This window comes from Nomascus leucogenys, chromosome 8 (assembly GCF_006542625.1).
Source record: "Nomascus leucogenys isolate Asia chromosome 8, Asia_NLE_v1, whole genome shotgun sequence".
Lineage (NCBI taxonomy): Eukaryota > Metazoa > Chordata > Mammalia > Primates > Hylobatidae > Nomascus > Nomascus leucogenys.
Window position 1 is genome coordinate 80,423,126 of NC_044388.1, and position 26,414 is coordinate 80,449,539.

At 53.2% G+C, this 26,414-nt stretch overlaps 4 protein-coding genes and 1 long non-coding RNA gene across 14 annotated transcripts; 2 read left to right on the forward strand and 3 right to left on the reverse strand.

Moving 5' to 3' along the window:
• Positions 1 to 2,110: 2,110 nt before the first annotated feature.
• LOC115836368 lies at positions 2,111 to 6,937 on the reverse strand. Its single transcript, XR_004031399.1, has 3 exons — positions 6,852 to 6,937; positions 2,835 to 2,929; positions 2,111 to 2,252 (listed from the first exon to the last, which is right to left on the reverse strand). It is a non-coding gene; the product is annotated as an uncharacterized LOC115836368 (long non-coding RNA).
• LOC100581481 lies at positions 6,505 to 7,596 on the forward strand. Of its 3 annotated transcripts, none has more exons than XM_030817546.1 (4): positions 6,505 to 6,563; positions 6,939 to 7,006; positions 7,246 to 7,305; positions 7,429 to 7,596. In XM_030817546.1, the coding sequence occupies exons 1-4, from the start codon at positions 6,561 to 6,563 to the stop codon at positions 7,583 to 7,585; spliced, it is 288 nt and encodes a 95-aa protein (XP_030673406.1). In that variant the 5' UTR covers positions 6,505 to 6,560; the 3' UTR covers positions 7,586 to 7,596. The 3 variants fall into 3 exon arrangements, with proteins under 3 accessions (XP_030673406.1, XP_030673405.1, XP_030673407.1); XM_030817545.1 differs by having other exon boundaries at positions 6,513 to 6,569; XM_030817547.1 differs by lacking the exon at positions 6,505 to 6,563 and adding an exon at positions 6,569 to 6,641.
• A 1,911-nt stretch (positions 7,597 to 9,507) lies between these two features.
• Positions 9,508 to 10,698, forward strand: CCL27 (C-C motif chemokine ligand 27). Its single transcript, XM_030817544.1, has 3 exons — positions 9,508 to 10,054; positions 10,203 to 10,335; positions 10,522 to 10,698. The coding sequence occupies exons 1-3, from the start codon at positions 9,802 to 9,804 to the stop codon at positions 10,655 to 10,657; spliced, it is 522 nt and encodes a 173-aa protein (XP_030673404.1). The 5' UTR covers positions 9,508 to 9,801; the 3' UTR covers positions 10,658 to 10,698.
• A 15-nt stretch (positions 10,699 to 10,713) lies between these two features.
• Positions 10,714 to 21,562, reverse strand: IL11RA (interleukin 11 receptor subunit alpha). Of its 8 annotated transcripts, none has more exons than XM_030817540.1 (14): positions 21,267 to 21,562; positions 20,553 to 20,730; positions 17,311 to 17,410; positions 16,944 to 17,004; positions 15,705 to 15,874; positions 15,464 to 15,578; positions 15,280 to 15,312; positions 15,028 to 15,194; positions 13,932 to 14,095; positions 12,711 to 12,852; positions 12,218 to 12,337; positions 12,011 to 12,107; positions 11,675 to 11,757; positions 10,714 to 11,131 (listed from the first exon to the last, which is right to left on the reverse strand). In XM_030817540.1, the coding sequence occupies exons 3-14, from the start codon at positions 17,408 to 17,410 to the stop codon at positions 11,115 to 11,117; spliced, it is 1,269 nt and encodes a 422-aa protein (XP_030673400.1). In that variant the 5' UTR covers positions 20,553 to 20,730; positions 21,267 to 21,562; the 3' UTR covers positions 10,714 to 11,114. The 8 variants fall into 8 exon arrangements, with proteins under 8 accessions (XP_030673400.1, XP_030673398.1, XP_030673397.1 ...); XM_030817538.1 differs by having other exon boundaries at positions 20,565 to 20,730; positions 21,024 to 21,562; XM_030817537.1 differs by having other exon boundaries at positions 21,024 to 21,562.
• A 461-nt stretch (positions 21,563 to 22,023) lies between these two features.
• On the reverse strand, positions 22,024 to 26,188 carry GALT (galactose-1-phosphate uridylyltransferase). Its single transcript, XM_003263385.3, has 11 exons — positions 25,847 to 26,188; positions 25,378 to 25,547; positions 25,069 to 25,144; positions 24,931 to 24,979; positions 24,675 to 24,804; positions 24,466 to 24,522; positions 24,181 to 24,303; positions 23,743 to 23,875; positions 23,556 to 23,639; positions 23,073 to 23,227; positions 22,024 to 22,238 (listed from the first exon to the last, which is right to left on the reverse strand). The coding sequence occupies exons 1-11, from the start codon at positions 25,926 to 25,928 to the stop codon at positions 22,158 to 22,160; spliced, it is 1,140 nt and encodes a 379-aa protein (XP_003263433.1). The 5' UTR covers positions 25,929 to 26,188; the 3' UTR covers positions 22,024 to 22,157.
• Positions 26,189 to 26,414: the final 226 nt, after the last annotated feature.

The window sequence follows — 26,414 nt, forward strand, 5'->3', positions numbered from 1 at the left end:
CAAACATCCAATCTCATAAAGCTCTGGTTAACTGTACTTGTGATACATACTCAGTTCTTCAGTCTATCACAGTGGCCAGGAAAAGGGGTACTCTGATCAGAGCACTGTAGCTGACAGCCCCACCAAGACCATGTTAAGTGGGAAAGGAGTTTCCTTACAGGAACCACAAAAAGGGGTATAGAAAAGTAGAAAAGTGGTCTGCATGAACAAAAACAGCCCACAGCAATCTACTTCATGGATTTGTCATGAGACAATGAATTTAAAGCACTTAGCATGGTGCCTGGCACTTAAGTATCAATAAATGTTAATTATTACCATAACTGAGAGACAAATAAATGAAGGGAAACAATAAATGAATAACGGTTGAACATACAGATGAACAGGTCACAACGAATATATGAAAAAATAAATGAAAGATGAAAGAAGGAAGAATGGGCTGATGAAGAGACAAAGATGAGTGGACATATAGACATGGGCTGATGAAGAGACAAAGATGAGTGGACATATAGACACATGGATGGATAGATGGGGCAGAAAAATACAGGCAATTAAATCTGCTCCATTATATACTCTAGATCTGGAATGGGAAACAGAATAGCACTCCACAATAGTGTCTTCTGAGAGGTCTATCTCTTGGGTCTGGCAGAACAGTTCTCTGGGTGACCGTACACTGACCCAGGTCTCCTCCCTTTCTCATTTGGAATGCAAAATCTTGAGATAAGGAAGAAGTGACAGAAACAGATAAGGAACAGGCTCTGTTCTAGTCCCACCCCAGAAACAGAATATCCTTCAATGTTTTAGCCCAGGAATTCACACTGCCCTGGGGTATAAAACCCAAGGCAGGCTGCTTTCTGGAGTCCTTGGCTCCAGCAAGTGCAGCATAGGCAGATGAAACCATCTGCCCTGGACAGCTTTCCTGAGCCTCGGGGGCTGCCTCACAATTAATCCTGGGATTCTGTTTCCCTTGCTGCCTACCTGAAAGTAATAAATTCATTTCATATAACTTGTTGGATGTGTTCTCCCGCTGGACCCAGACAAATTGGCAACCAGTACACAGTAAGCCTGCTTCACAGGACTCCCTCATTCCTTTCTTTCCCTGTTACTCTGTGAGCTGACCAAACCCTCTCCTCAAAAATCCCTCTCAATTCCCAGGATAGGGAGGCCACGGTAGAGAATGGGCATGTTCTAGGCCAAGTTCTCCTCCAGTTATTCTAACTCAGCTCTGGGGCATAGGAAAATGGGTCAATAAGGGAGAGGGACAGTGCTGGCTGGGCCAGGAAGGTGAAGTCCTAGAGTCCAGAGATGAGAGATAGGGGAGCTGAACCTGCTTCCAAAGAATGTTCCCTTTAGCTTCACTTTCCAAGGGAGGAATGGATCTCAGATGGTGGATATATAGGCACTATGATGAGCCCAGGGAGGTCTGGAGAATCTGGGAGGGGACCTTCTCATCCTTACCCTGCTCCTGTGATTGTCCCTCAGGGAATCTAGGGGGTGGCTATGTCCCATCTTTCCCACTCCTCCTACTCCCAGGTGTCAGTACTACAGAGAAGAGCTGGCAGTGAGGAACCTAGGGAAGAGACACATTCCTACCTCTGACCCTAATCTTGAACCAAACCCCGACTCCCAGCCTTGAGACTGATGGCTCAAATGCCTCCAAAGGAGCAACATCACAAACCTTGCAAATCTTCCCCTAATGGTAATAGTGCAAACTCTCCTCCTTTGTCCAAACTGCTTATTGCTGAGATTCTCAGAGCTGAAGCCAAAAAGTGAAAAACAGGTACAGTCTACTGCAGAGAGTTGTGAAAGAGAAAAGAGTTTCCTCCACAAAAAGGGAGAGAGAGGTGATGGGAAGCTATCCAGTGGGAAGGTATTCTGCTACCAACTCACAGAATGCAATTCACTTCTGACACTAGTCACGTACAGTTAGCACCAGATTCCACAGGTTTAAGGGAAAGGTCCCCAACAAGACTGTCCCCAGTTTAGATACCAGCCACAAGTAGGGTCTCCACGCCACCCACATTTCTGGCCAACTGGCTACAAGTCCGGGAGGTTCCCAAAACCCCTGTCAGTTTTGATAATTTGCTAGAGTGACTCACAGAACTCAGGACAGTGCTGTGTTTAATTAGTTTATTAAGGGTATAAATCAGAAACAGCCAAATGAAAAGACACACAGGATGAAGTCTAGGAGGGTCTCAAATGCAGAGCTTCTCTCAGTGGTTTCTCCTTGTGGAGACATAAGTTGCATCAGCCTCCTGGGACATCAATGTGTTCATCAACCAGAAAGTTTTATGAGCTTTGGTGTCCAGAGTTTTTATTGAGATTTCCTTACATCAGCATAATTGAATTACTGGCCACATACCCAAATTTAATCTCCAGCGCCCCCTTCCTCCCCAGAGGTCAGCCTGGCCCAAAGTCCCAACTCTCTAATCACATGGTTGGTCTTTAGGGTGACCAACCTCTAACCTGAGTCATCTCATCTCTTAGCATAAACCCAGGTGTGTTCCAAGGGGCTCATGAGTAATAAAGACATTCCTATTACTTGGGAAATTCCAAAGGTTTAGCCTCTCCCTCAGGAGCCAGGGACAAAGGCCAGTCAAATTCTTTATTACACACCAGAAGGGGAGGAAGTTTCTGAACGTAGAAAATGAAAGTTTTAGGGGGCCATAAATAGGAGACAGCCACAGCCTCCTACAGATCCACATACACTCATGGACCCTCAGTCTTTCAAGGACTCCCTCACCCTCATGATCATGATCCCTCTCCTGCTTGCTCTCCCCATCCAACCTCACACACAGTCTCACAGACTCCACACAAGCAGAAGGCCTCCTGCATACCTGCTGCTCCCAGGGACTCTCCTCATTTGTCCATCTCTGCTCATCCTCCATGGCCTCTTGTATGGCACCACTCCTCTTCTCAGCATACTGGTTTTCTTGCCAGGAGTGAGTAAAATGGGGCAGAGGTTAAACGGTAAGGTGAGGGGCATGGCAGGGATCAACGCGCAGGTCTCAGGGAGTCTGTAAAGGAAGCTGAGTTCATGTTGTGAATCCAAAAGTATCTGAGATGGGTCTCAATCAATTTAGAAAGTTTATTTTGCCAAGGTTGAACACACACTCATGACATGATACAGCCTCAGGAGGTTCTGACAACACGTGCTAAAGGTGGTTGGGGCACAGCTTGGTTTTATACATTTTGGGGAGACATGAGACATCAATCAATACATGTAAGGTGTACACTGGTTCAGTCTAGAAAGGCGGGACGACTCGAAGTGGAGGCTTCCGGGTCATAGGTAGATAAGAGACAAAAGGCTGCACTCTTTTGGGGCTTTGATCAGCCTTTCACTGAATACACAATTTACATGGAGTGGGGAGTAAAGGAATAGTCACACTCATGCCTTAGTCTGGCTCAGTGGATCTGCATTTTTGCATAAACAATAGGGCAGAAGAAGCAATCATTTGTCTCAGGTGAGCAGAGGGATGACTTTGAGTTCTGTCTATTGTCCTGCACCTGTGAAGATAAGCTATCAGTTTACATTGCCAGGGTGAAATTCAACACAACTGTTTTAAAGTAAAGATCTTGAGGCCCACAAGGAATTTCCCTGTGGACAAATTGTGAGGGAGGTATGTAGCTTTTTCTTTGTAGCTATCTCTCTTAGGAGTAAAATGAGAGGCAGGTTTGCCTGACACAATTCCCAGCTTGACTTTCCCCTTGGCTTAATGATTTGGGGGTCCTGAGATTTATTCTCCTTTCACAATGTCAACCTCCAGGTCCAAGTATGAACCCGAGACTGTACATATGCCCAATGGGTGTACCCTTGTGATGACTGTACGGCCTGTGTGACATGGGTATACCTGTGCATTGTGTGTATTCCTTTGCAGTCTATGTGTGTGCCTGTGTGGTGTGGGTATGCCTATGCCCTTTGTGTGCACCTGTGTGATGTAGATGTGCCTGTACCCCAGCTGTTCCTGTATGTATCAGTGCCCGGATGGGTTCTGGAGCCTCTGGCTGCTCTTCTCTTTATAGGCTCTGTCTCTCTAGCCTGGACTTCCCAGAGGAAGAATAGAACAGTGCATGTGGGTGGAGTAGAGAGCAACACTAAAGCTCTGGACACAGATATCCCAAGTTCCAGTCAGGGCTGTGGCCTTCCCATCTTAAGCCCTAAAGCTAATACTCACTCCCTAGCTCTGGGTGATACCAACAACTCTGAGGACTCTGCCTCTTAGTAAATCAACACCCAATTCCTGGGAACATTTTTGGTGCCTTCTGCTACCTCCTCTTCAGGGATGGCTGCAGGGCACTTTGTCCTATGAGTCGGGGTGGAGAATGTCCAGTCTCCTCCCCTCCCAATCACTTCCTCCATCATCCAGGCCTCCATTCACCATCTTACTTCCTTCACTTCTCCTTGCCCAATCCCTCCCACAAGGAAGCCCCTAAAACAGGTTCCCAGATCTGGTCCCCAGCATCTGCCCCTCACACCAGGGCCTTTAGGGAAGATGAGTTCTACGGCTCCATTCTCTCTTTTTTTTTTTTTTTTTTTTTTTTTGAGACGGAGTCTTGCTCTTTCACCCAGGCTGGAGTGCAGTGGCGCGATCTCGGCTTACTGCAAGCTCCGCCTCCCGGGTTCACGCCATTCTCCTGCCTCAGCCTCTCCGAGTAGCTGGGACTACAGGCGCCCGCCACCACGCCCGGCTAATTTTTTGTATTTTTAGTAGAGACGGGGTTTCACCGTGGTCTCGATCTCCTGACCTCGTGATCCACCCGCCTCGGCCTCCCAAAGTGCTGGGATTACAAGCGTGAGCCACCGCGCCCGGCCGGCTCCATTCTCTCTGACTCCAGATTCACCACACTGAAAGGCAGCCTCTAGACCAGCCCTGGATAGATTGCACCATCTGTAGACTGCAGAAGACCTCTGCCAAGGACAGCCTGGCCCTCCCCAGTCTTGTCTGCCCCCTCTGAGCCCCATCTAAGATTACAGCCCATGGCCCTTCCTCTCCTTCCTTTCCCAGAGCAAGAGCCACAGCAGTTAGCCCATGAGAGTGCCAGAGAGAGCCCTGGCCTGGTGAACCAAAGATCAGAAGGGAAGACAAGGCCTCTAGTTCCTCAGCACCAGACCTGACCCAGCCAGGCCTGGAGTGTCAACATGAGTGTGAATGTGAGTGAAAGTGTGAACGTGGTGAAAGCATAGCTTCCCAACTCCCAGACTGCAGTGCTTCCAATAAAACCACCTAGCACCCATGGATCTCTCTGTCTGCTATCTGTATGTGGCTCAGGCAAGGGAAGACAAGAATGAGAGGGAGAAAGAGGGTGGGATGGGGGAGAGAAGAGGGGTATCCATTCCTCACATTTCACCCAGAGGAAACTTTCACCCCACTTATTTCTGGTCACTCCCTCCTATACAGTCAGCCCAGCCCCAAGACTGTCTTTCCCCTTACTCGAACCAACTACAGCTCAGTATTGGGCCTTGGCTGGGATGTCAGAGGTCTGGGGCAGCTATTTCCAACCTCCCACACTGGGTTAATTGCCCTTTCTTGGCACCTTCTACTTCTTCCAACTAGCCTGCTCCATTTATAGTAAGAATCTCACTATTCTCTTTTGATCCTCCCAGCTCTACCCCTACCTCTCAGAGGGCAGACAAGGTGCCTGTCTTGTTGGTTGTGTTCTTTGTTTTGTTTTGTTTTGTTTTTTTGAGACGGAGTCTCACTCTGTCGCCCAGGCTGGAGTGCAGTGGTGCGATCTCAGCTCACAGCAACCTCAGCCTCCCAGTTTCAAGCAATTCTCTGCCTCAGCCTCCCGAGTAGCTGGGATTACAGGCGCCTGCCACCACGCCCGGCTAATTTTTGTATTTTCAGTAGAGACGGGGTTTCACCATCTTGGCCAGGCAGGTCTTGAACTCCTGACCTGGTTATCCACCCACCTCGGCCTCCCAAAGTGCTGGGATTAAAGGCTTGAGCCACCGCGCCCGGCCACCTGTCTTCTTTACTACTACATCCCCATGTCCAGCACAGTGCCTGACACACAGGTGGTCATTCGGCAAATATTTGATTGAAGGAATGTAGCGAAAAAAAAAAATCACAGGAAGATAGGTCTCAGGCCAGAGAGGAAGGGCAATGACCCTCCGGCCATTCAGTGACTTAGCCGAGGCCACTCAACCAGGTATTTCCGTAGCCTGGCCTTTTCTAGACTGGACTCTATCTGAGGACCTATTCCTCCTCAGCCCAGGGTCATACAAGGGGAGGGAGGCAGGCGAGAGAGGCACTTGGCAGGGCAGAAGCCCAGGGAGGGGTAGAGGAGACGTGGGGATTGGGAAAACGGTACTGGACTTAGTCCCAACCCTCTTTTCTTGCTGCCTGCTGCGGAAGCCTCGGCCTCCCAAGGTGTAGCTCCAAAACCTGACTCGACACCTATAAAAGAGGGTCCTTTGCCCTCATCTTAATCAACCGACTCCGCCCCTGGCCTCACCCCGTAAGATGACGTTTCGACTCCGCCTCCTCTGGGAGACATGCAGACCCCACCCCTTCCGGGGGACAGGCAAACCTAGTGCGCGACGGCATCCCTGTGACGTAATGGTAACGGTCCGTTTCCGGGGTGGAGCCAGGGAGGGCGGGAGTTTAGGCTGCGCTGACCCCTCTCAGCCCCCCCTTCAGGTGACCCCAGCTCCTGAAAATCCTCACCCAGGGCCCCAAATCTCCCAGCCCCATGACCGCCAAACCTCTCGCCCTGGCCCCCTAAATGCCCCAGGCCCCGGAGATGACCGGCCTCCTCACCCCTTAACTTCCAGTGCCTCCCAAATCTCCAAGCCCACCCTGTCCCGTGGTGGCAACTGAGGCTTCCTGGGGGTATCGGCCTCATATTACCTGAGAACTGGGCAGCCTCGTCCTGAGAATGACGGAGAAGGGGACCTGGGGCTAGGGAATCCCTGATTCAATCATGCCGCTCCCCAGGAGACGTTCGGAGCCCAGGACATGTCGGGAATGAGGAGATACGAGGTGGCGCTGGAGGCGGAGGAGGAGTGAGTGGAGGCGGGTTCTGCGGAGGAGGAACCAGGCGGCTCCGGGGTGGGGGAGGGTGGAGTTCTGCGGGGGCGAGGGGTGGGCGGGGTGAGCCTCCCAAGGGCGTGGGCGCGAAGGGAGCTGCTTTTAGGGGCGGGGCGGAGCCTTCCTCGAGGGCGAGGCACTGCGGGGCGGAGTCTGTAGGGTCAGCTCCTCCCCGCCCCGCCCCTCCCCGCCCGGGTCTGCCCTCTCTCTGCAGGATCTACTGGGGCTGTTTCTACTTTTTCCCCTGGCTTCGCATGTGGCGGAGGGAGCGGAGGTGAGGGGGCTGCGATACCGCGGACCCGCCCCGGGCATGGACGGGACTCAGTCTCTGAGGACCCATCGGGGGGAATCCGGTAGCTCCCGCCCCGCCTCATGCCAGTGTCGGGTCGCCCCACAGCTCGGCGCACCCCGGGGAGCAGAAGCTGGAGCCTCTGCGAGGCCTGATGAGCTGTCTGTCCAGCGGCCTGGGTCCTGCTCCCCAGCGCTCGGGTCGTGGCCTCCCCCGCCGCAGCCCCACCGCCGCTGCCCAGCCAGCCAGTGCATTAAAGATTTAAACCGAAGCCCACCGTACTGACCTCCTGACTCTGCCGCCGCTATCGCCATTCGAGCCGAGCGCCCCTCCCCACACTGGCTCTGTTCCGTACTGACAGGGCGTCCCTCCCTGGAAGGGTGCCCTTCCACGTCAAAGCCCCTCATCAGTGTCAGGCCTCCTGTTACTATCAATGACTGTCTCCCCCAACCCCAACCCCCAAAAACCCATACTGTGAGTCGCCTATATGAAGAGAACTAAATAATCCTGCCTGTCACTCCCTTCCTCGGAGCCAGGACTTTGCCAGCTGTCTGAAGAATCTTCTCTGTTGGGAGTGTATCTAAAACATTTCAAGCAGAGGTGTAGGATGCAGGCTGTAAATGAGAAGAAGGGGAGATTCCTAGAAGCTGCCTGCCACAGAGGAGTGACTTGGGTTGGCGACCTTTCCTACAGTTCATACCCCAACTTTTGGCTCCTCCAGTCTGATCCCAAGTTTAGAGATCCTTGGCATCAGCCTACCTAGCAGTCCTTGCTCCCTCCCTAGGAGAGTCCAAGGGTCACTGCTCTCTGCTGCCCCCTTCTGTCACCCAATCAGCCTGGGACCCACTAACTCCTCAAGTGGTGAGAATCAGGGACTGCTATGTGGGCCTGCCTCCAGTTAGGGACTGGACCCAGCACCAGAAAGGGCACCACAAGATTGAGTTAAAGAAAGAGACGGCCCAGTTTCTGGCTGGGGCCAAAGCTACAGCAGATTGTGGCTGGGGAGAAGACTTGGTCTTAAAGGGGAGAGATGGGTGCACACCCAGAAGCATTTGTTTTCTGCCTTCCGAAGGCCTCTGGACCGACAAGTCCAGGAAAGACCAGAAAGTATGTAGCGCACAGCCAACTGATGAAGAAGGTCTATGACAAGACCGAGGAACCTGGGAGATTTCCTTGGGATTTCCTCAGTGGCTATACCCAAGCCTTGGGACACAAGAGAAAGGCCCAAGCCCTATCCCAAGAGAAAGCCTACTCCATAGAGAGTGGCTGACCCTACAGCAGACGACTGCAACAAGATAAGGGCTGGATTACTGCGTTATGACTTGGTTTATGTTTCAAATATAGAGCAGGACTTGCAGATTGAGATCCCTGGACCAGGAGTGAGAAATTCTTAAAGGAGCCAGGGGCACTGAACTTGGCAGCATACCCCCACCCTAGGCAGCTCCCAGCTTCCTGGAAAGGACTGGGTAAAGATGAATAGGAGCTTTGCATTGCGGGGAGGGGGTAAAGAACGGAGTGACGGCTGGGTATGGGATTAGGAGAGAAGCGGCTAGAGAAGCGGCTATAGCTGGAGGGTGGGATGCAGCACGTATAGCAGCTGGACATGAGGGTGTGACTGAACCCGGGTAGGGAGGGGGGATGTTCCTCCAGGCCCAGGCAGGAGGCTGGAATTTGAGTAAAACAAAGATGTAATGGAGTGCTTGAGTCTGATGTCTTCAACAAGTCAGGGACTGGATCTGGAGACCCTAGGCCCCTGCTGGCAAGAGGTTGGCATTCCTGGAACAGCACTAGACAAAAACAGGAAGGTAAGATTCATTGGGCCTTGTACCTGTTTTGACAACAGTAACCTAGCACCAAAGAGCTTTTATCTTCCCTCCTTATCTTTCCTCCCTGTCTCATCATCCTGGGGAAAGCTGCCCCACCTCAGCATCTCCAAAACACCCTTAATATTACCATAAAGGGCCTTCCCCCAGCTTCTCTGAATGTGGCTGGCCTCAGCCAAGAACCCTCCTCAGCCAGAAGGGCCTGCTCCAGGGACCCATTCCCATCCGTTTCTTCTGATAAGACAGGCAGGCCAAGCCAGGAAGTGGGGAGGAGAAGGTGAAGGCAAGTTGGTGCTGGCCCGCCCTTTGCTCCCACCCCACCCACAACTCCCCTATCAGAATCTGTGTGTGGTAGTGTGAATTTGCTTGTGAATGGATGACTGTGAAAACACAACTGGGTGGGAGGGGGACTTTGAGTATAACCGGGGCTATCTAATTTTGTCTATGGTTGTCTGATCATGAGTATGACTTTGTGAGGTTGACCAAGTGATTGAGGAGTGACTTTGAATGTGTGGCTATGCGTATTTGAGTGTGAATGTCTATCATTAGATGCTGCTGTGGATGCTTGACTGCCCTTACTCACTGTTCCATCAGTCCCTACATCACACACTAATCCTTCCCCCAGCTTCACTGCCCAGAGGTTAGGAGCACATGGGAAATGGCTATCCTAGATGAGGAAGGAGTCTGTGGCAACAGGCCAAGAATTAGGGCCCAGGAGTGTCACAGGTTACACATACATCTCCAACTGCCTCTGACTCACCTAGTGCCCCAGGTAAAAGGCACCCAGATAAAAGGTAGGGGAGGAGGAGAGAGAAAGAAGGAAGAGTCGAGGCTGAGGAACATGAAGGGGCCCTCAACATTCTGCAGCCTCCTGCTGCTGTCATTGCTCCTGAGCCCAGACCCTATAGCAGGTGAGTACTTGGAGGTATAGAAAGCTGGGGGTCTGGGTGAATGGGATGAAGTTGAAAAGACGCAGGAAATCCAACCTAACCTCCAGCTGTCTGGCAGAGAGGTTCTTGGTCAGGATCCCTCTGAACACATGGCCCTGTTGCCCCCTAGCATTCCTACTGCCACCCAGCACTGCCTGCTGTACTCAGCTCTACCGAAAGCCACTCTCAGACAAGCTACTGAGGAAGGTCATCCAGGTGAAACTGCAGGAGGCTGATGGGGACTGTCACCTCCAGGCTTTCGTGTGAGCTCCCACCCCTGATACCCCTGACTCTGACCTCAGTCCCAGCCCCTAATGCTGATCCCAACCCCAGCCCTAACTGCTAATTCTGATGCCAACTCAGGTTTTCATCTGGTCCTTGCTCCTAACCCCTGGACCCTAATCTCATCCCCAAGCTATGGTCATAGCTTTGGACCTTTCTCTACCCAGGCTTCACCTGGCTCAACGCAGCATCTGCATCCACCCCCAGAACCCCAGCCTGTCACAGTGGTTTGAGCACCAAGAGAGAAAGCTCCACGGGACTCTGCCCAAGCTGAATTTTGGGATGCTAAGGAAAATGGGCTGAAGCCCCCAATAGCCAAATAATAAAGCAGCATTGGACAATAATCTCTGAGTATAATCTCCAAGAACTTCCTTATTCTCTTTATTCACACCTGCACAACCCCTGCAAGGGGAAAGGCCAAGAGCCAAGGACCCACACACATTCCCCAGGCACCTACATACATGCCTGCAGAGAATACATGTTCCCTGCCTCACAGACACATGGTCACACATGGACACAGATGTACACATTACACACGTTCCTCGAGCAGAACTCCAACTCTGGGGTGAAATCAGAGGTACAAGCACCTTTCAGCTGCAAATTTGAAATATAGGGTCTCACAGAAATGGGCTCCAAACAGAACTTCCAGCTGAGACCCGACCATAGGGATCTACTGTCCTGCCTGGTTTCTATCTGTCCATCCATCCACACCAGCAAGACAGAATTATAGGTGGAAACTGCGGAAGCCCTCCTGGGTCCTCTACAGGTTTGGAGCTCCTAGAAGAAGCAGGAGGCAAATCAGGAGAGACAGTAAGACTGGATCTTGGCCCAGACACCCTGAGAATGAGGGAGGTGACTCAGTTCTAAGCTTAACACTCTGAAGATGAGTAGAGGAGCCCAGCTCTGAGGGAGCCTCTTCAACACACTGAAGATAAGGGAGTGGACCTAGCTCTGGGCCCAGGCACAACAAGAATGAAGGAGGGGACCTAGCACTGATCCAAGACACCTGGAAAAAAAAAGGATGAATATCCAGCTGAGTCTAATACCCTGGAAGAGTATTAACACTAATACTAATACCCTGAAGGGAAGTCCACCTGGGGTCCTTCCTCAGTACCCTGAGAGAAGGGGAAGAGACCCACTTCTGAGCCCAGGGACTCAAGAATGAAAGGCCCAGCCCTCAGCTTAGACATCATTAAAATGAGGAGACCCAACTTGGATTCCCAGCATGTTTAAAATGACTAGGGCAGCTAGCTCTTAATCTGGACACTCAAAATAGGGGCACACATCTCCAAGTCCAAATCTTCTGGATGTCCTACTCACCTGGATGCCTGTCCACTGGAATCATTGAGGCCAAGAACCCAGGCTTTGGGGATCCATCCTTCCCGCCCTGTCTCAGCCTCAGCCTGGGGCATAGAAAGGCAGCTGTCTCTCCAACAATGTGGGGTATCTCAGTCTCCTCCAAAGGGTTTATTAGTAAAGGGTCAGGAGAGGAATCAGTTAAAATCAACTGGGGCATGGGGGATGGAGGTATGGGGAGGTAGTTCCAGAATCAGACAGGTTCAGCGGGCAGTCATGAAGGGTGGAGATGAATGTGTTCTATGGGCATCAGAGCATTTGTGAGGATCAGAGGCTGAGGGACCAATGGCAGTCACTTACCAGAGCCCCAGTGCCAGGGCCCCAGCCACCAGTCCCAGGAAAGAAAGGATTCCCAAAGATGCCAGCACAGCTACCTGCTCCACAGAGTCCTTGTGATCTGAGGGGGAGGGCCACATGTCACTGAGAGCAAGCCTGACCAAGCTCTGTGTCCCCTTTTCTCTGGGGTTTTCAGTCCTTTACAAGTCTTGCCCATCTGCCCAAGCTCACCAAGTAGCCGAGGGTGTGGTTGGAGGGAGGGCCTTGGAGGAGCAGGGCTGTCCACCTGAGGCTCCACCTCTGGCTGCGTGTGTAGCTGGCCCCAAGCTGGTATCTCCTTTGGTACAGTCCCTAAAGGAAGGCAAGACCCAATATGTGTCCATACGCTGGTGGGGACGGGGGTCACGTCCTGTGCTCAAGGCCAAGGCCTAGGTTGGAAGTCAAGGTACCTAGAAGGAGGAGCCTGATAGGGCATGGCCAGCTCCTAGGGTGCATGGCAAGCTCCAAGCTTGTAGAAGTGGAGCCTGTAACTGCAGGGGTGGAGGCCAAGGGGCAGGACTTAAGCTAAGACAGGGCTGTAGGCAAACAAGTCTGAAGTCTGGGACAGCAATCGCCGTGCCTGTGTGGGCAGGGCATGTGCCACCTGGCTGTCTTTTGGAATTGGTTCAGCTGATAGATGCTTTGGGGTGGGGCCTCTGCCCTTTTCTTTGGCTTTGTCTCTCACCAGTGCTCGGAGTTCCCCAGGCCTCCGGGCTCCAGGTGCTCCAGGTGCCAGCATCTAGAAAGTCCCGGGCACTGACTCGTACAGCATGGGGCAGCCCAGCCACAGCATCTGTGATCACCTCCTCCAGTCCAGCTGGCTCCACCTGGGGGTAAACATGACTCACTGTTACCCAGCTTGTAAGTGCAGGGCCTTCCCAGCCACCATCTACAAAGAGCACCCCTTGCTCCCAGTCTCATCCTAAAGCCTAGTGGAGCTGTCTAGGTCTCATGTTGGGTGTCTGGTGGGGCTGAGTCTACACCTCGTGTTTGTAAGACGGCAGTAGTGATTACTTAGAGAGGCTGTGGCATCAGGCGGCCTGGGTTCAAATCTTTGTGAACCACATACTGAATGACCCTTTGGGCCTCTCTGTGACTCAGTTTCTTCGTTTGTAAAATAGAAGTGAATATACCTAAACAAAACAATGTATGCAAAAAGTGTAGCCAGGTACCCCACAGGGAGGCAGCACTAAGTAAATATTAGCTATTATCTGATGCTGCTGCTCCCCAGTCCTGATACCAGCCAATCTTTAACATCTCCTGAGACGCAAATTCACTGCTATCCTCAGCTGGGTATGAGTGTTTGTAAGAGAATGTGCCTCTAGGTGAAAGGCACTCCTTTTCCTAAGAGTTATTTTTAGGCCGGGCGCCATGGCTCACACCTGTAATCCCAGCACTTTGGGAGGCCGAGGTGGGCAGATTGTGAGGTCATGAGTTCAAGGCCAGCCTGGGCAATATGGTGAAACCCCATCTCTACTAAAAATACAAAAATTAGCCAGGCACGGTGGCGGGCACCTGTAGTCCCAGCTACTCGGGAGGCTGAGGCAGGAGAATTGCTTGAACCCAGGAGGTGGAGGTTGCAGTGAGCCGAGATCACACCACTGCACTCCAGTCTGGGTGACAGAGTGAGACTCCCTCTCAAAAAAAAAAAAAAAAGAGTTATTTTTTTAAAAGCCATTGCTATCTTCCCACAAATGGGCTTTACATCATAGTTATAGCCCCACAGCACAGACATTCAGTCTGTCAGTCACCACTGCAACCCAGCACCCAGTACAAAGCCTGGCCCACAGGGAAGTGTTGGGTCTTCAGTGACCTGCCAGCACTGGAAAGCTACACAGAACACCCAGGATCATGAAATCAGACACAGGACCCACAGCCGCGGGTTGGGACGCACTCCAGGCCTCACCGTGGACCAGGCTGGATGCTGCGCCGGACGGTACTGCAAACGGAACTTGAGCAGGAAGTGGGGCTGGCGCGGCCAGGAGGCAGGGTATGTCCAGCTGGCTCGCAGACGTCGGGGGTAACCTGGTACCGACTCTACCCGCAGGCCCTGGGGTGGGTCAGGACGCACTAAGGGCATCAAGACACAAAGTCAGGGTAGGCTATGGGTCTCCGTCACTTCCCCACCACTTCCCAAAGTGTGTGTTTAAAGGAGCCTTAGCCAGACACTCCTGAGAGGGGAGGGGAAATTTTAAAGTTGATCTTCCATTAGACTCAGACGGGTCATCTGTATTATGAAATGGGCTGAGGCCGGGTGTGGTGGCTCGTGCCTGTAATCCCAGCACTCTGGAAGACTGAGGCGGGAGGATCACTTGATGCCACGAGTTTGAGACCAGCGTGGGCAACATAGCAAAACCCTGTCTCTACAAAAAATTTTAAAAATTAACCAGACATGGTGGCACATGCCTGTAATCCCAGCTACTTGGGAGGCTGAGGTGAGAGGATAGCTTGAGCCCAGGAGTTGCAGGCTGCAGTGAGCCAAGATCACGCCACTGAACTTCATCCAGCCTGGGCACAAAGTGAGGCCCTATCTCAACAAAAAAAGGAAGAGAAAGAAAAAAAGAAACCACCTGAGATCTGCGGGTGGACTTTTGAAGTGCTTGTTGAGTGAATAAAAGAGCAATTCTTATTTTCATCCAAGGAAGATGAATTGGCCCAAATTCCAGCTAGAGTTTTAGTGTCCCACTCCCATGCACAGGTCAAGGAAGGAGGGGCCAGCAAAGGAGGACACGACATATGGCTGCATTCGGTGCAGAGCCTGCTCTGAGGCTAGGCAGCCAATCAGACAGTGTGAGTAGCAGCAGCAGCCTCTAGAGTGCGTGGTGAAATAACCAGGCCTCCTGGGCTCTGATCCCTTTGCCTTCTCAGGCTCCACAGGGCCTTCTCTGTGTGAAATGGAGTCTATGTTGGGAGGAAACTGGGAGCTCTGGGAGTGGAGAGATCTGAGTCCATTTGGGGTCTCTGTGATGGGGGTCCGGGGGAGGTCTGGGGTGGGTACTCACAGATGCTCTGCAAGCTCACATCCAGCAGGCGTGTGCTGGCACCCAGTGGGTTCACCTCAGTCACATTAATCCGGTACTGGCTCCAGAACTCAGCCCCATGGACAACACAGCGGGCGGCCCCTAGGGGATCCTGTGGGCATGGCCAGGGCCCTGTGGATGGACTCCTCCTAGAAGGGAGGACGTGGTCTTCGGCTTTGAAAATGCCTACTATGGGACCCAGCTGGAGCCCCCACATGCTCCCTCACGTCCTACCTCTGGCTATCAGCTCCTAGGATTGTCTTCTTCCTGGTGGGGAGGGGGCCATCGGAAGTCAGGAAGGAAAAGAGGGCCTTCTGCCCTCTGAGGCTTTCCTCAGAACCTACCTCCCTGCCTCCCACACCCACATTGCGCCAGCATACCCAAATGTGTAGGCATCTACACCCGATCATGCACACACCTGTAGGAGGTGAGGTAGCGGGTGGGTAAACCGCTGATCTGGCTGGGACTCCAAGTGCAAGAGAAGTTCTCATAGTCGGCTGCTTGGCAGGAGACAACAGGGCGGGCTGGAGGGTCTAGAGGCAGAAGGTACACCTGGAGACTGAGCAGTCCTCAGGTCCTCCCGGTCCCAGAGGGCTTACTTAGGTCCCATACTCCCTCAGGATCCCCATGTGTCATCAGTGCCACCCTCCCCAACTCACAGCCCAGCTGCAGGGTCACTGTGCCCCCAAGTGCACCATCCAGGGTCCGGCAGATGTAGGTGCCCTCATCAGTGCTGTCTGCCTGGGCCAGGACCAGTTCATGCCCTAGCCCAGAGTCAGGTCCCTGGAGCAGCTTTGGCTCCCCGTCCCGAAACCAGGACACTGGTTCCCTGGAAGTAAGATGAGGTGACAATGGACAAAGACAAGATGTCAAGCATAAGTCAGACCATGCCACAGCTCTCCATTGGCTTCTAACTGCATTTGCAATAGAACCCAAATTCCTTTTACTGGCTTTCAAAGCCCCTCGTGAGCCAGCCCTTGCCTTCCTTTCCTTCTTCAGCTCATATCTCTCTCCCCCTCACCCACTGAAAACTCCAGCTACATTGGTCTTCTTTCTATTCCTCGGGGGTATTGAGCTCATTCCCACCTCAGGTCATTTTGCACTAGCTGTTCCCTCTGTCAGGAGCGCTTATACCTTAATGTGTGCATGGCTGCCTCCTTCGTGACCTTCAGAAATCAGCTTCAACATCACCTCCTCAGAGAGACCTTTCCTAACCACCAATTAAAAAGTAACCACAGGCCAGGCACGGTGACTCACGCCTGTAATCTAGCACTTTGGGAGGCTGAAGCGGGTGGATTACTTGAAGTCAGGAGTTCGAAGCCTGACCAACATGGTAAAACCCCGTCTCTACTAAAAATACAAAAAAAATTAGCCGGGCCTGGTGGCACCTGCCTGTAATCCCAGCTACTTGGGAGGCTGAGGCAGGAGAATTGCTTGAACCCAGAAGGCAGAGGTTGCAGTGAGCCCAGATTGCACCACTGCACTCCAGCCTGGGCGACAGAGTGAGACTGTCTCAAAAAAAAAAAAAAAAGTAACTACTCAGTTGTCCTCTTCAACATCCCTCTCTGGTTTTTCTGCCCTGCAGGTGTTACTATCTGGCAAGATTCTCCTTTGCTTATTGTCTTCCCCACTAAGATGTAAGCTCTGTGAAGGCAGGCACCTTGCCTGGCATTAGCACTGCTGTATCCCAGAGCCTAGAATAGACCTGGCACTTGGCAGGTGCTCAAAACATACCTGTTGAATTTTCTGTTGAATAAGAATAATTAGAGGGTTAGGACAGATAGAGAGGTGAGGATTACGGACAGAGCAGGCAAGGATGGGAGGGGCGGGACATGAGGACTAGGCAGAGTCAAGAAAGGGTCATGAGTGTCAGACCAACAGGCAGGTGGGGCACTTACCCGGCAGTCACTCCAGGACAACACAGCTTCATGGACCTGCCGGGCTGCCCATACTGGACCCCTGTGGAGGGCACTTCTGAGGTGAGGCTCTTCCTTTACCCCCCTCCCCACTTTGTGAGAATGACAGATAAGAAGCAGACTGTTAAAAACTGGGTGGTGGGGGGCTCACTGGATCAAAGCATCATGTTATAATCTGGAGACAGAGGTCAGAGTGGAGACAGAGGTCAGAGAACAGGGTAGAGAGGGGACCCAGGTTAGATGACAGGAGCAGGGGTGGTGTCACAAGTTAGGCATGGGAAGGGGCCACAGTGAGGGTGGCCAAGTCACAAGTCAGAGTTGGGGGGTTGTAGAGCAGGGTTCTTCTCACCTGGGGGGCCCCAGGCCTGGGGGCAGGGGGAGGAGGCAGACACCAGGGCTGTAGCCACGGCCACCAGGACCCTGCTCAGCCCTGAGCAGCTGCTGCTCATCTGTGGGGAGAGGTAGAGTCAGAAATCCCCGACCCCTGAGATGGGAGGCTAAAGCCTGGCTCTTCCTCTCCAAAACTGAGGCTTCGTAGGAGAAAAACTGATGCACCAAGTGGGGTAAGGCTGTTAGAAATCACTGGGGGAACTGACCTGAGGTCCCCTTTCCCACTGTATACCCAGTGCTTCGCATGTGCACACACACACACACACGGACACACACACCCCCTCACACCCTCCATCTCAGTCCTGGGCTTAGGGCCCAGAACAAAAGCCGGAGGCAACAGACTGTGCCAGCAACTCCCCCTCCACTGCCCTTGGCGCCCACCCCTGGCACCAAGCACTGGCACCAGCTCAGCCACTCCCATTAACCCCTCCAGTCCAGCTGTTGGGAATTCTGGTATTTACCCCCACCTGGTCCAGGGCTTATCACTGCCTCTGATTAACCTGGGCAGACCTTATCACCCTGAGGGGAGGGCGTCATCATGGATCTGAGCCCATCCTGCACTCCCGCCCTGAGGCCTACCCCTGCTCTGGCTGCCAGGCTGCTCGCCTGAACCTGGCTCCTTGCTCTGGCTACTTGGGCCACTCAGCTGGGCCTGGCTCTTGACACTTCGTTGGTCTCCAGTCTGTGAAGCTGGATGGGGCTAGGGTGCAGGCTGAGGCTGTGTAGTTAAGCAGATCCAGATGCCCTGGCTGCTGCCAGAGGCTGGGGGTGGGCGAGGAGCCAGCAGATGGAAATGGAGACAGGGTGGCGGGGAGGGGAGGGAAGAGAAGGGGACGAGAGGCTGAGAGGAACTGGGAGCCTGCAGGGACAGGCATGGGGGCCACAGCACTAAGAGATACTCAGAAATCAGGACTAGGAGGTGATGGGGCAGTGTGGGAAGTGTTGGAAAGACTGGATTGGGGTCAGCGATAACTCAAAAAGCTAACAGTGTGTCTATATGGCAGGTGGGGGATGCTAGGAGAGAGAGATTTTGGACAAAGGGGAGCAGAAGGAGGAAGGCAGTGGTGAAGTGGATGGAGAACGAAGGGCAGGCAGGGAAAGGGCTCTGGGAACAAGACCAGAAGAGGAAGAGCACAGACCCTTCAGGAGTAGGAGTAGAGCAGAGCAGGGCCTCCACGTGTCTGTGTGTCTGTCTGAGTGTGTCCAGTTGGCTCACCCCTGGCCACCCAGCCACACTTACCCTGCTTAGCCCCACCCTACCTCGGTGATCCCAGCAGCAGAGTGTCCATGGCCTCCAGGACTTCCTTTCACCAGCTACAGCCCCCGTCTCCTACTCCACTCAGTTCTGCGACCCCAGAGCCATCCCCTCCTTCCCCTTCCCTGCCCCGCCCCCTCTAAGCCCTGGAGCTCCGCCGCCCCTAGCCAGGCCCCCTCCCCGCTCCTGCCTCCTCCCTCCTTCCCTCCCACCCAAGGCCCTGGGAAGGGAAGAGGCCTCCCCCAAGTCTGGAAAGGAAGCCACAGACACAGCCAAGGCCAGCAAGAGGGAAAGGAGGGTGGCTAATACTTATGTCCCTGTCAGTGAGAGATGCCCTGTGTTTTCACACAGCCAGACATACTCACATTCACACATAGACTCACGAGGCACAGTTAACAAAAGGGCATGCCTTTGAACACACGTGGACACAATCAAATGAAAAATCAGATACAAACTCCCCCTCTTTTCACTCCTCACCAAATGTTTCCTTAGGGTACAGCTGGCTGTGCTTCCAGGGGAAGGGAGGCCCCAGGTTGGGGGATATAAGGAGAGGCCAAAGAGTCCAGTTCCCCCTCCCCTGGAAGTTCCAGCCATTTCTCACCTCCCCCTCCATTCTTTGGGCCCCAGCACCAGGAAATGCCTTTGGTCCCTTGGTGCCAAATACACAAGACCCACAGTTACCCTCAGACTCACACACTCTCACATGCGGTCACTCACAGTCACACGGGCACAGCCACACAGTCTCAGACTCAAACACACTTACACATATTCATACACTCACACAGTCACACACGCACACAGCCCCTACCAGGGCTCACAGCACCGCCTAAAAGCAACTCTTCATCATGGTCTAAGCCCCCTCTCTCAGGGAGCTCTTAGCAGTGGCAGACCCACATCTCATCACTGTTACAGGCCCCCAACTAGCCAAAGAGATCAAGATCAGCAGGGAAGGCAGGCACAGGGGCACAGGGAGAGACGGAGAGGCAGGAGAGGCAAAACTGGAAATGCACCCACACAGAGAGACCAGGGGAACAAAGCTGTGAAGAAACACACAGAGGTATCTCTAGTAAGACAGCAATAGGGAGAGAAAACGGCACGTAAGGGAAACTGAGCCAAGCAGGGAAACAGAAAATAAGGAGCAGTAGACCTGATGCTGGGGATTCTTGAGCAGAGGAAGAAGGAGGGGAAGCCACGTGTGTTGTGGGTGTGTCTGTCCATGCTGGACACTTAAGAGAAAGGTCAGTCCCATGGGCTCTTGAAGTAGGTCCCCCAATACATGAATACCGCTGTACTCCCACACGGTGTAAGTTAGGACCCAGGACACACACATAGTCACAAACCTCACTTTTGCTCTGCTACTGCTGAAGTCACACATTGGCACACACGAAGCCAGCCACCCACTCTCACGCTGGCAGACATGGTCTCAAACCCCACAGAGACCTTCCCAAAACACATTCCCTCATGTGGTCACAGTCCCTCTCACACAAACACACAACCCAGTCCCACCAAAAATGTGTATTGACAGATACACACGTCATCCCACACTTGCACAGCCACATGCACCCCCAGCTCCATGCACACTGACACACGCAGTCACATTAGCTGACAGCTGCACCAAGTGACACTCAGAATCGCACACAATGATACTGTCACACAGACACAGCCTCACAGGCACACAGACACTGACAGTCGTTAGTCACTCCCGGCCTTTCAGATCATACATCACCCTGCCCCGCCCACTCCTGACAAGACTTTGGCGTCTACACCAGGCCTCACCTTCCGCGGCCGCTGCCGCCAGCGCCCTCTGCCCTCGCCCTCTGCCCCGGCCTCTACTCCCTCCCGCCCTGGGCCCCCGCAGCGGGGGCGGCTCCGCCCAGGCGCCAATGGAAGGAGAGGAGTGAAATAGGGGGGCTCCTGGCCCATTGGAGACTCCAACTGCCAATCACCTCCACCCCCACCTCCGCCGGACACTTCCTGTCCCGTCCGGGACTGAAGAGGCTGCCTGGGACAGAGTCTGGAGCTGGATTCCTGGGTCTCCGCCTGAAGGCCTATCCACCCTGGAACAGCAGGACTGGAAACAAGAGCCACTGGCCAGGTGATTGGAGAAGCTGAAGGTGCCCCTGACTCCAGATAAGATAAAGAAGAAGGAGGGCTGTGTAGGGCAATGGTTCTCAAACTTTGCTGGATATTGTGGTTTGAAAACTGCAAAACCCCACCCCATACCAATTAAATCAGAATCTCTGGAGGTTGGACCTAGGCATCAGTATTGTTTAAAACTTCCCAGATGATTCCAAAATGCAGCCAAGTCAGAGGTGTGAGGTGTGTTGGGTATACGTATGCCTCAAGAAACCAGCCACCCACCCAGGGTTCTCATCTAGTCCCCAGTCATGGGAAGCTCGAGGGAAATGTGTGCATACTATGTCTATCAGATCTTCCAGACCAGGGCAACACTCCCAAGTTCCAGGTACTTCCCCTCCAGGATCTCAAGGAAGAAAAACCCTGGCCTGGAAGGCAGGCAGCCAAGTTTCTCCTGGGCCAGATTCAGTCACTGTCCAGCCTTAGTGTGATTTCCCTACCCACAGGCTTGGTTCCCCTGGGAAAAGAACGAAGGCAAAAACCATTCTGGCCAACCCTGTATCATTCACAATCCCTGCCTTCACCTTAAAATTTGGAGAACACCAGGTGGCATCAGATCTCCTGTGTCACATAGACTGTTGTTCCCACAGCATTGCCAGGGAAACAGGTCCAGAGGGGACTGAATAGACCCCAGGTCACTCTGAGAGCCATACCTTCCTTCCAGGCCCTAGGGTTCCTAACTAGCAGTCCCTTCTCTGTCAGAGCTGTTTCTGTTTGTGCAATGATTGGGGCACAAGGGCAGCAGGAGTATATGGTGCCTGCACATGTGAGAGTCTGGAGGAGCCAAGGACACAAAGCCACGTACACGCTCCCTACCCGCTCCCTACCCACCCCTTTAGCCCCTGTGGGCTGGAGCAGAGCCAAGCTACAGCCACTCACAAAGCCAGGGTTCTGGCCAGCAGCCCAGGATCTGGCCACTGACCACTGGGATCAGGATCCAGCTCACCCGCTCCCCATCAAACCCTCAGGCCCAGGCCTGGAGCTGACACCCTAGGGGTGGTGGCAAAGGGGGCTCTGGCCTTCCCAAAGCCTCAGCCACAACCAAGACACAAGATTTTAAAAGTTTCCTAAACTGGGAATGCTGTCATTACACCAAGAGTAAGAGAATCTATAGGCTAGATATAATACTGAATATTAATTTTGTTCAGAAATTTGGGGTAAATTTTTGCATCAAGATTTTACACATCTGTAGACAAAGAAAAGTTGTAGCTGGAGCTATGCCTTTAGCTTTTAACCCTAGATCTCTGAAGGTTCACACTCCTCTGATATTAGAGTATGTGATAAAAGTTTGAGATACACAGTTTTATTAGTGCTATATCTGCCCAAATTCCAGGCCAAGATTCAAGTCCCTTTCTGCTTAATTCAGCAAGACTGTTGAAAAAAAAAAAGGATTCAAGGCCCTGTGGTCGGCGTGGTCAGGCGTTGGTTGCTGTCTCCCTGTCCTTCTGCCCCAGGCGGTAATGAACCTCAGGAAGTGCCCTTAGTCTCTCTGCAGCCTGGAAAAGGGACAGAGAGCAATTAAGGAGGATAAGGGCTGGGCTGCCAAGAATGGTGATATGGACTTCTTTTTTTCTTTCTTTTTTTTTTTTTTTTTTTTTTCTGAGACAAGGTCTTGCTCTGTTGCCCTGTTGCCCAGGCTGGAATGCAATGATGCCATCCATGATCATGGCTCACTGCAGCCTCAAACTCCTGGGCCCAAGTGATCCTATCTCAGCCTCCCAAGTATCTGGGACCACAGGTATATGCCACCACACCTGGCTAACTTTTTACACTTTTTTTGTAGAGACAAGGTCTTCCTATGTTTCCCAGGCTAGTCTCGAACTTCTGGGCTCAAGCAATCCTCCCATCTTGACCTCCCAAAGTGCTGGGATTAAGGCATGAGCCACCACACCCAGCCGATGGTATGAAGTTCTGGGTGCTCAGGAGACATTTTGCTGGATATTGTGGTTTGAAATATGAATATGAAATATGAATGCCACAGGCCCACTGGGGGTGGGCCTGTGGGATCGTGAGGCTGGTGATAAGGACTGCTGAAGCCACCAGGGGATGAAAGAGTTGAGCAGCTCCTGAGTCCCAAGGAATGCCCAGGTTGTTATGGGAACTATCAGGGTCATGACTGTTGGGTTCCCTGCAGGAAGCAGGAGAGAAAGGGGATCTGAGGACCATACTCTCCTTCCAGGCCCTAGGGCTCCTAACTTTGGCAGTCCCTTCCTGCCAGAGCTGTTTTCTGCCTTGTGCAATGACTGGAGCACAAGGGCAACAGAAATATCAGGTGCCTGCACATACTGCATGTGAGAGTCTGAAGAAGCCAGACTGCTCTGAGTCCTGACCTGCTCAGGGGTGAGGTCCCTCTGAGCCTGAGCAAGCATTTCGTAGCCAACCATGAATTTCCGGACAGTGGCAGAGCGCAGGAGCGGAGGGTAGTAATGAGCGTGCAGCTGCCAGTGGTCCCAGTTGGCCCCAGCCTCTGATCCTGTGGGAGCCCCTGACAGAAAGAAGAGAGACAGTGGGGAGAGAGAGCCCTTTTACAGTTATCCAGCTTAGCACCTACCCCCAAACCCAACCAGGTATCTGAAAACTACATCTCCCAGGATCCCCTGCCTGAGAAGAGCTGGCAGGAGATTAGAAAGCACATTGGAGACACAGTTTCACCAAGTTTGCTGCTCCACCGTCAGTCCCAGCATCTCTGCTCTGGCCACTTCCCCCAGCAACTGTTTCAAGGCTTGCTCCTTTGGGGTTGCAGTTGACTGGGCTGAGCCCCAGGAGCCCAGAAATGGTGTTGGGGCTAGATATAGGTACTTGAAAAGCCTCACCATGCCAGCCCATGGAGTAGGGAAAGGACGTCTCAAACAGGTTGTCGTACTTGGTCAAGAGCTTCTTCATGATGGAGGCTAGATCTGGAATCAGAGCCTGACTCTCAGCCTGGAGTCCGGATGCTGACCCTACTGGGAGCAACCCCCATCCAGTGCCTAGCCCCAGGATCCTACTTGGGAGACTGACCATCACGCTCAGCAGGGGTCAGCTCAGGTAGCCGCCGCACATGCCGACGGGGCAGCAGCAGTGTCTGGTAGGGCCACGTTGCCCAGAAGGGGACCAGTACTAACCAGTGCTCATTGGTTAGGACCAGGCGTTCCTAGGCAGACAGAATAGATAGGAAGTCATCAAGGTAACATAGGAGCTGGAGTGGGGTGAGCAAATAGGCAGGGGAAGCAGAAGAAAAGAATGTGCCCAGGATCTGACGTCTTCTCACCACCTCTACCACTAACCACCTGAGTCGAAGTCACCATCATCTTTCCTTTAGATTACTGGATTATTGCCAAGGCCTCCTAGCAAGTCTCTCTCTACTAGTTACCCTCTAGCGTTCTCCTTTGCACACCTCTCTCTCGTGGGATAAGAGTTAGGGACTCCTTGGGGACACAGGGCTTGGCTCTCTCCCACCTTCCTGAGTAGCTCCTGGTGGCTGTACTCCATTAGCAGGGGCTCTCCATGCTGACTCTTATAGGCCTGCTGAGATCGCTCCTCACGCTGGGCAATATCTGGCAGGAAACTGCTGGCCCATACCTGTCAAGGGGCAAAAACAGAGAAGAACAGGCAGGTCCTTTACCTCCAAGCCTCCACATCATTGGCATATTTCCTTTGTCCCATCCATTAATCCTGTTCCCATGTCCACAGTGCTGGCTCAGACTCAGCCAAGAAACCCACTGGAGCCCCTGACACCCTTACCTGGCAGTGGGGGTGGGGGTTGGAACAGCCCATCATGGCACCTTTGTTTTCAAAGATCTATCAGATAGGGATAGGGAGCTTTGTTAGCCAAAAGACACCAAGTCAACTCCCTCCTGACCACATTTCTGGAAACAGAAATGTTACTCCCCAGAACCAAAGCTTCATCACCCCCTCCCTGCCCATCCAGGGGAAGGGGCGACCTCACAAACCTGCACCCAAGGGTACTGGGCACCCAGCTCCTCTGTGACTGAGGCCCATGCATCAACAACAGCCCGGATCTCAGGGACCGACATGAGTGGCAGCGTTACATCCGACCAAGGGTGGAAGCACATGACCTTACTGGGTGGTGACGAGAGAAAAGATAACCGAGAGGTAGGGCTTGGCTGTGCTACGGGCAGGGCCCAACCCCAATGCTGAGTCTCCAACCCTGGTTTGAAAGTTGTAAGAGGGGAAATCCATAGTTACCAGACTCCTCGAGCAGACTTTGCTTGGAAAAGGGGATGATCACTGGGTCCTGAGGTAAAGGAGTATCACTCTCTGCAGCAGAAGTCCCTCAAGAGGTCTAGCCACCCTCCTCCCCAGCAGCAGTTGGAGCCAGGTTACCTGGACTGGGGGCATCAGGCTGCAGAGCTGGGAAGTCGTTGTCAAACAGGAAGGTGCTATCGTAGTGGGGATTCACCTACTGACAAGGATGGGCTAGAAGCACTCACTGCCCCATACCACCAGTTACCTGGTGGGCTTCAAAGACTGGACAGGCTACAAGGGAGTAGGGAAGGCCCACCCTAGGGAACCAAAAAGCTTGGTGAGATGTGACCCAGAAGGAGGTTCACTATCCCTGTGGGTGGAGGACAGCTCTAAGAGGGAACTACTCCCCGTGGTCCAGCCTGCAGATGCAGGGCTCTATAGGCTTACCTCTCCATTGGCTCGGATGGCCCCAGGACACAGAGGGTTGAGGGGGTCATGGCGGGGCACTGTCTTCAGAAGCTGGGGCTCCACTTGACCCTGCCAGGGCCGCTTCATGCGGTGAGCTGACACCAGCACCCACTCATCCTGCAGCGGGTTGTAGCGGATATGCTGATGGTCTGGGGGCAGACAGTCAAGATCAGTCCTCAGAGCTCTCTAGCTCCCTCTCTCCTGGGTCTCACCCACCAGCAGGCCCAAGCTCCGGAGCGCCCTCTCAGCCCTGTCCCGCTCAGGAGCTAGAGGCCCAGGATTGGACTTTCCCAGCGCCAGTTGGCCTGCAGCTCGTACGCGGGCGACTGTACGCCTAGTCGGTCTGGCTCGAGATGAGCGTTCCAGCCTTCGGAGGGGACGAAAGCTTCCTAAGGAAGGGGAGGGCTCGGCTCCGCGCCCCAGCGAGTCCCTGCCGCGGTGCAGTTACCGCTTGCCCGGAAGGTTGCTGCTGCGGCGTCCGCCTCTGACGCCTGCTGGCGCTGCTCAGGATCGGTTCCACTGCGCGACATGAGGCCACCCGGGGATCCGCTGGAAAATCTGCAGGGCCGTGCCTCACCCTTCACTTTCTCCGTCTACACCACCCCTCCCCGCGCCGCCCCCGATGATTGGCCAGCCGCCAGCACGTGACTGACTGACTGGGCTGCCCTGCCACCTGGGGGCGGGGCTCAGAACAGCTGTGAACCCTGGGGGCCGACATTGATGATCCTACTTCACCCAGAGCTACAGCCACTACACTGGAAGAACCTCTGTGAAAGCTGCCTACTGCAGAATCCTTGGGCTCCAGGATGCCTACAGGACTTGCTTGCTGCAATCATTCATTTGATCTTTCATTCAGCAAATATTTACCGAGCATCTAGCATGTGCTAGGCACCTAGGCTGTGTAAAGCATTGGGATGCACATGTCAGGCATGGCCTCTGCCCTGCCTGAGCTTACATTCTAGGGTGAGTAAGGATATGACCCTGGATCAACAGCGCCTCAGTCACCTGCTCAGTGG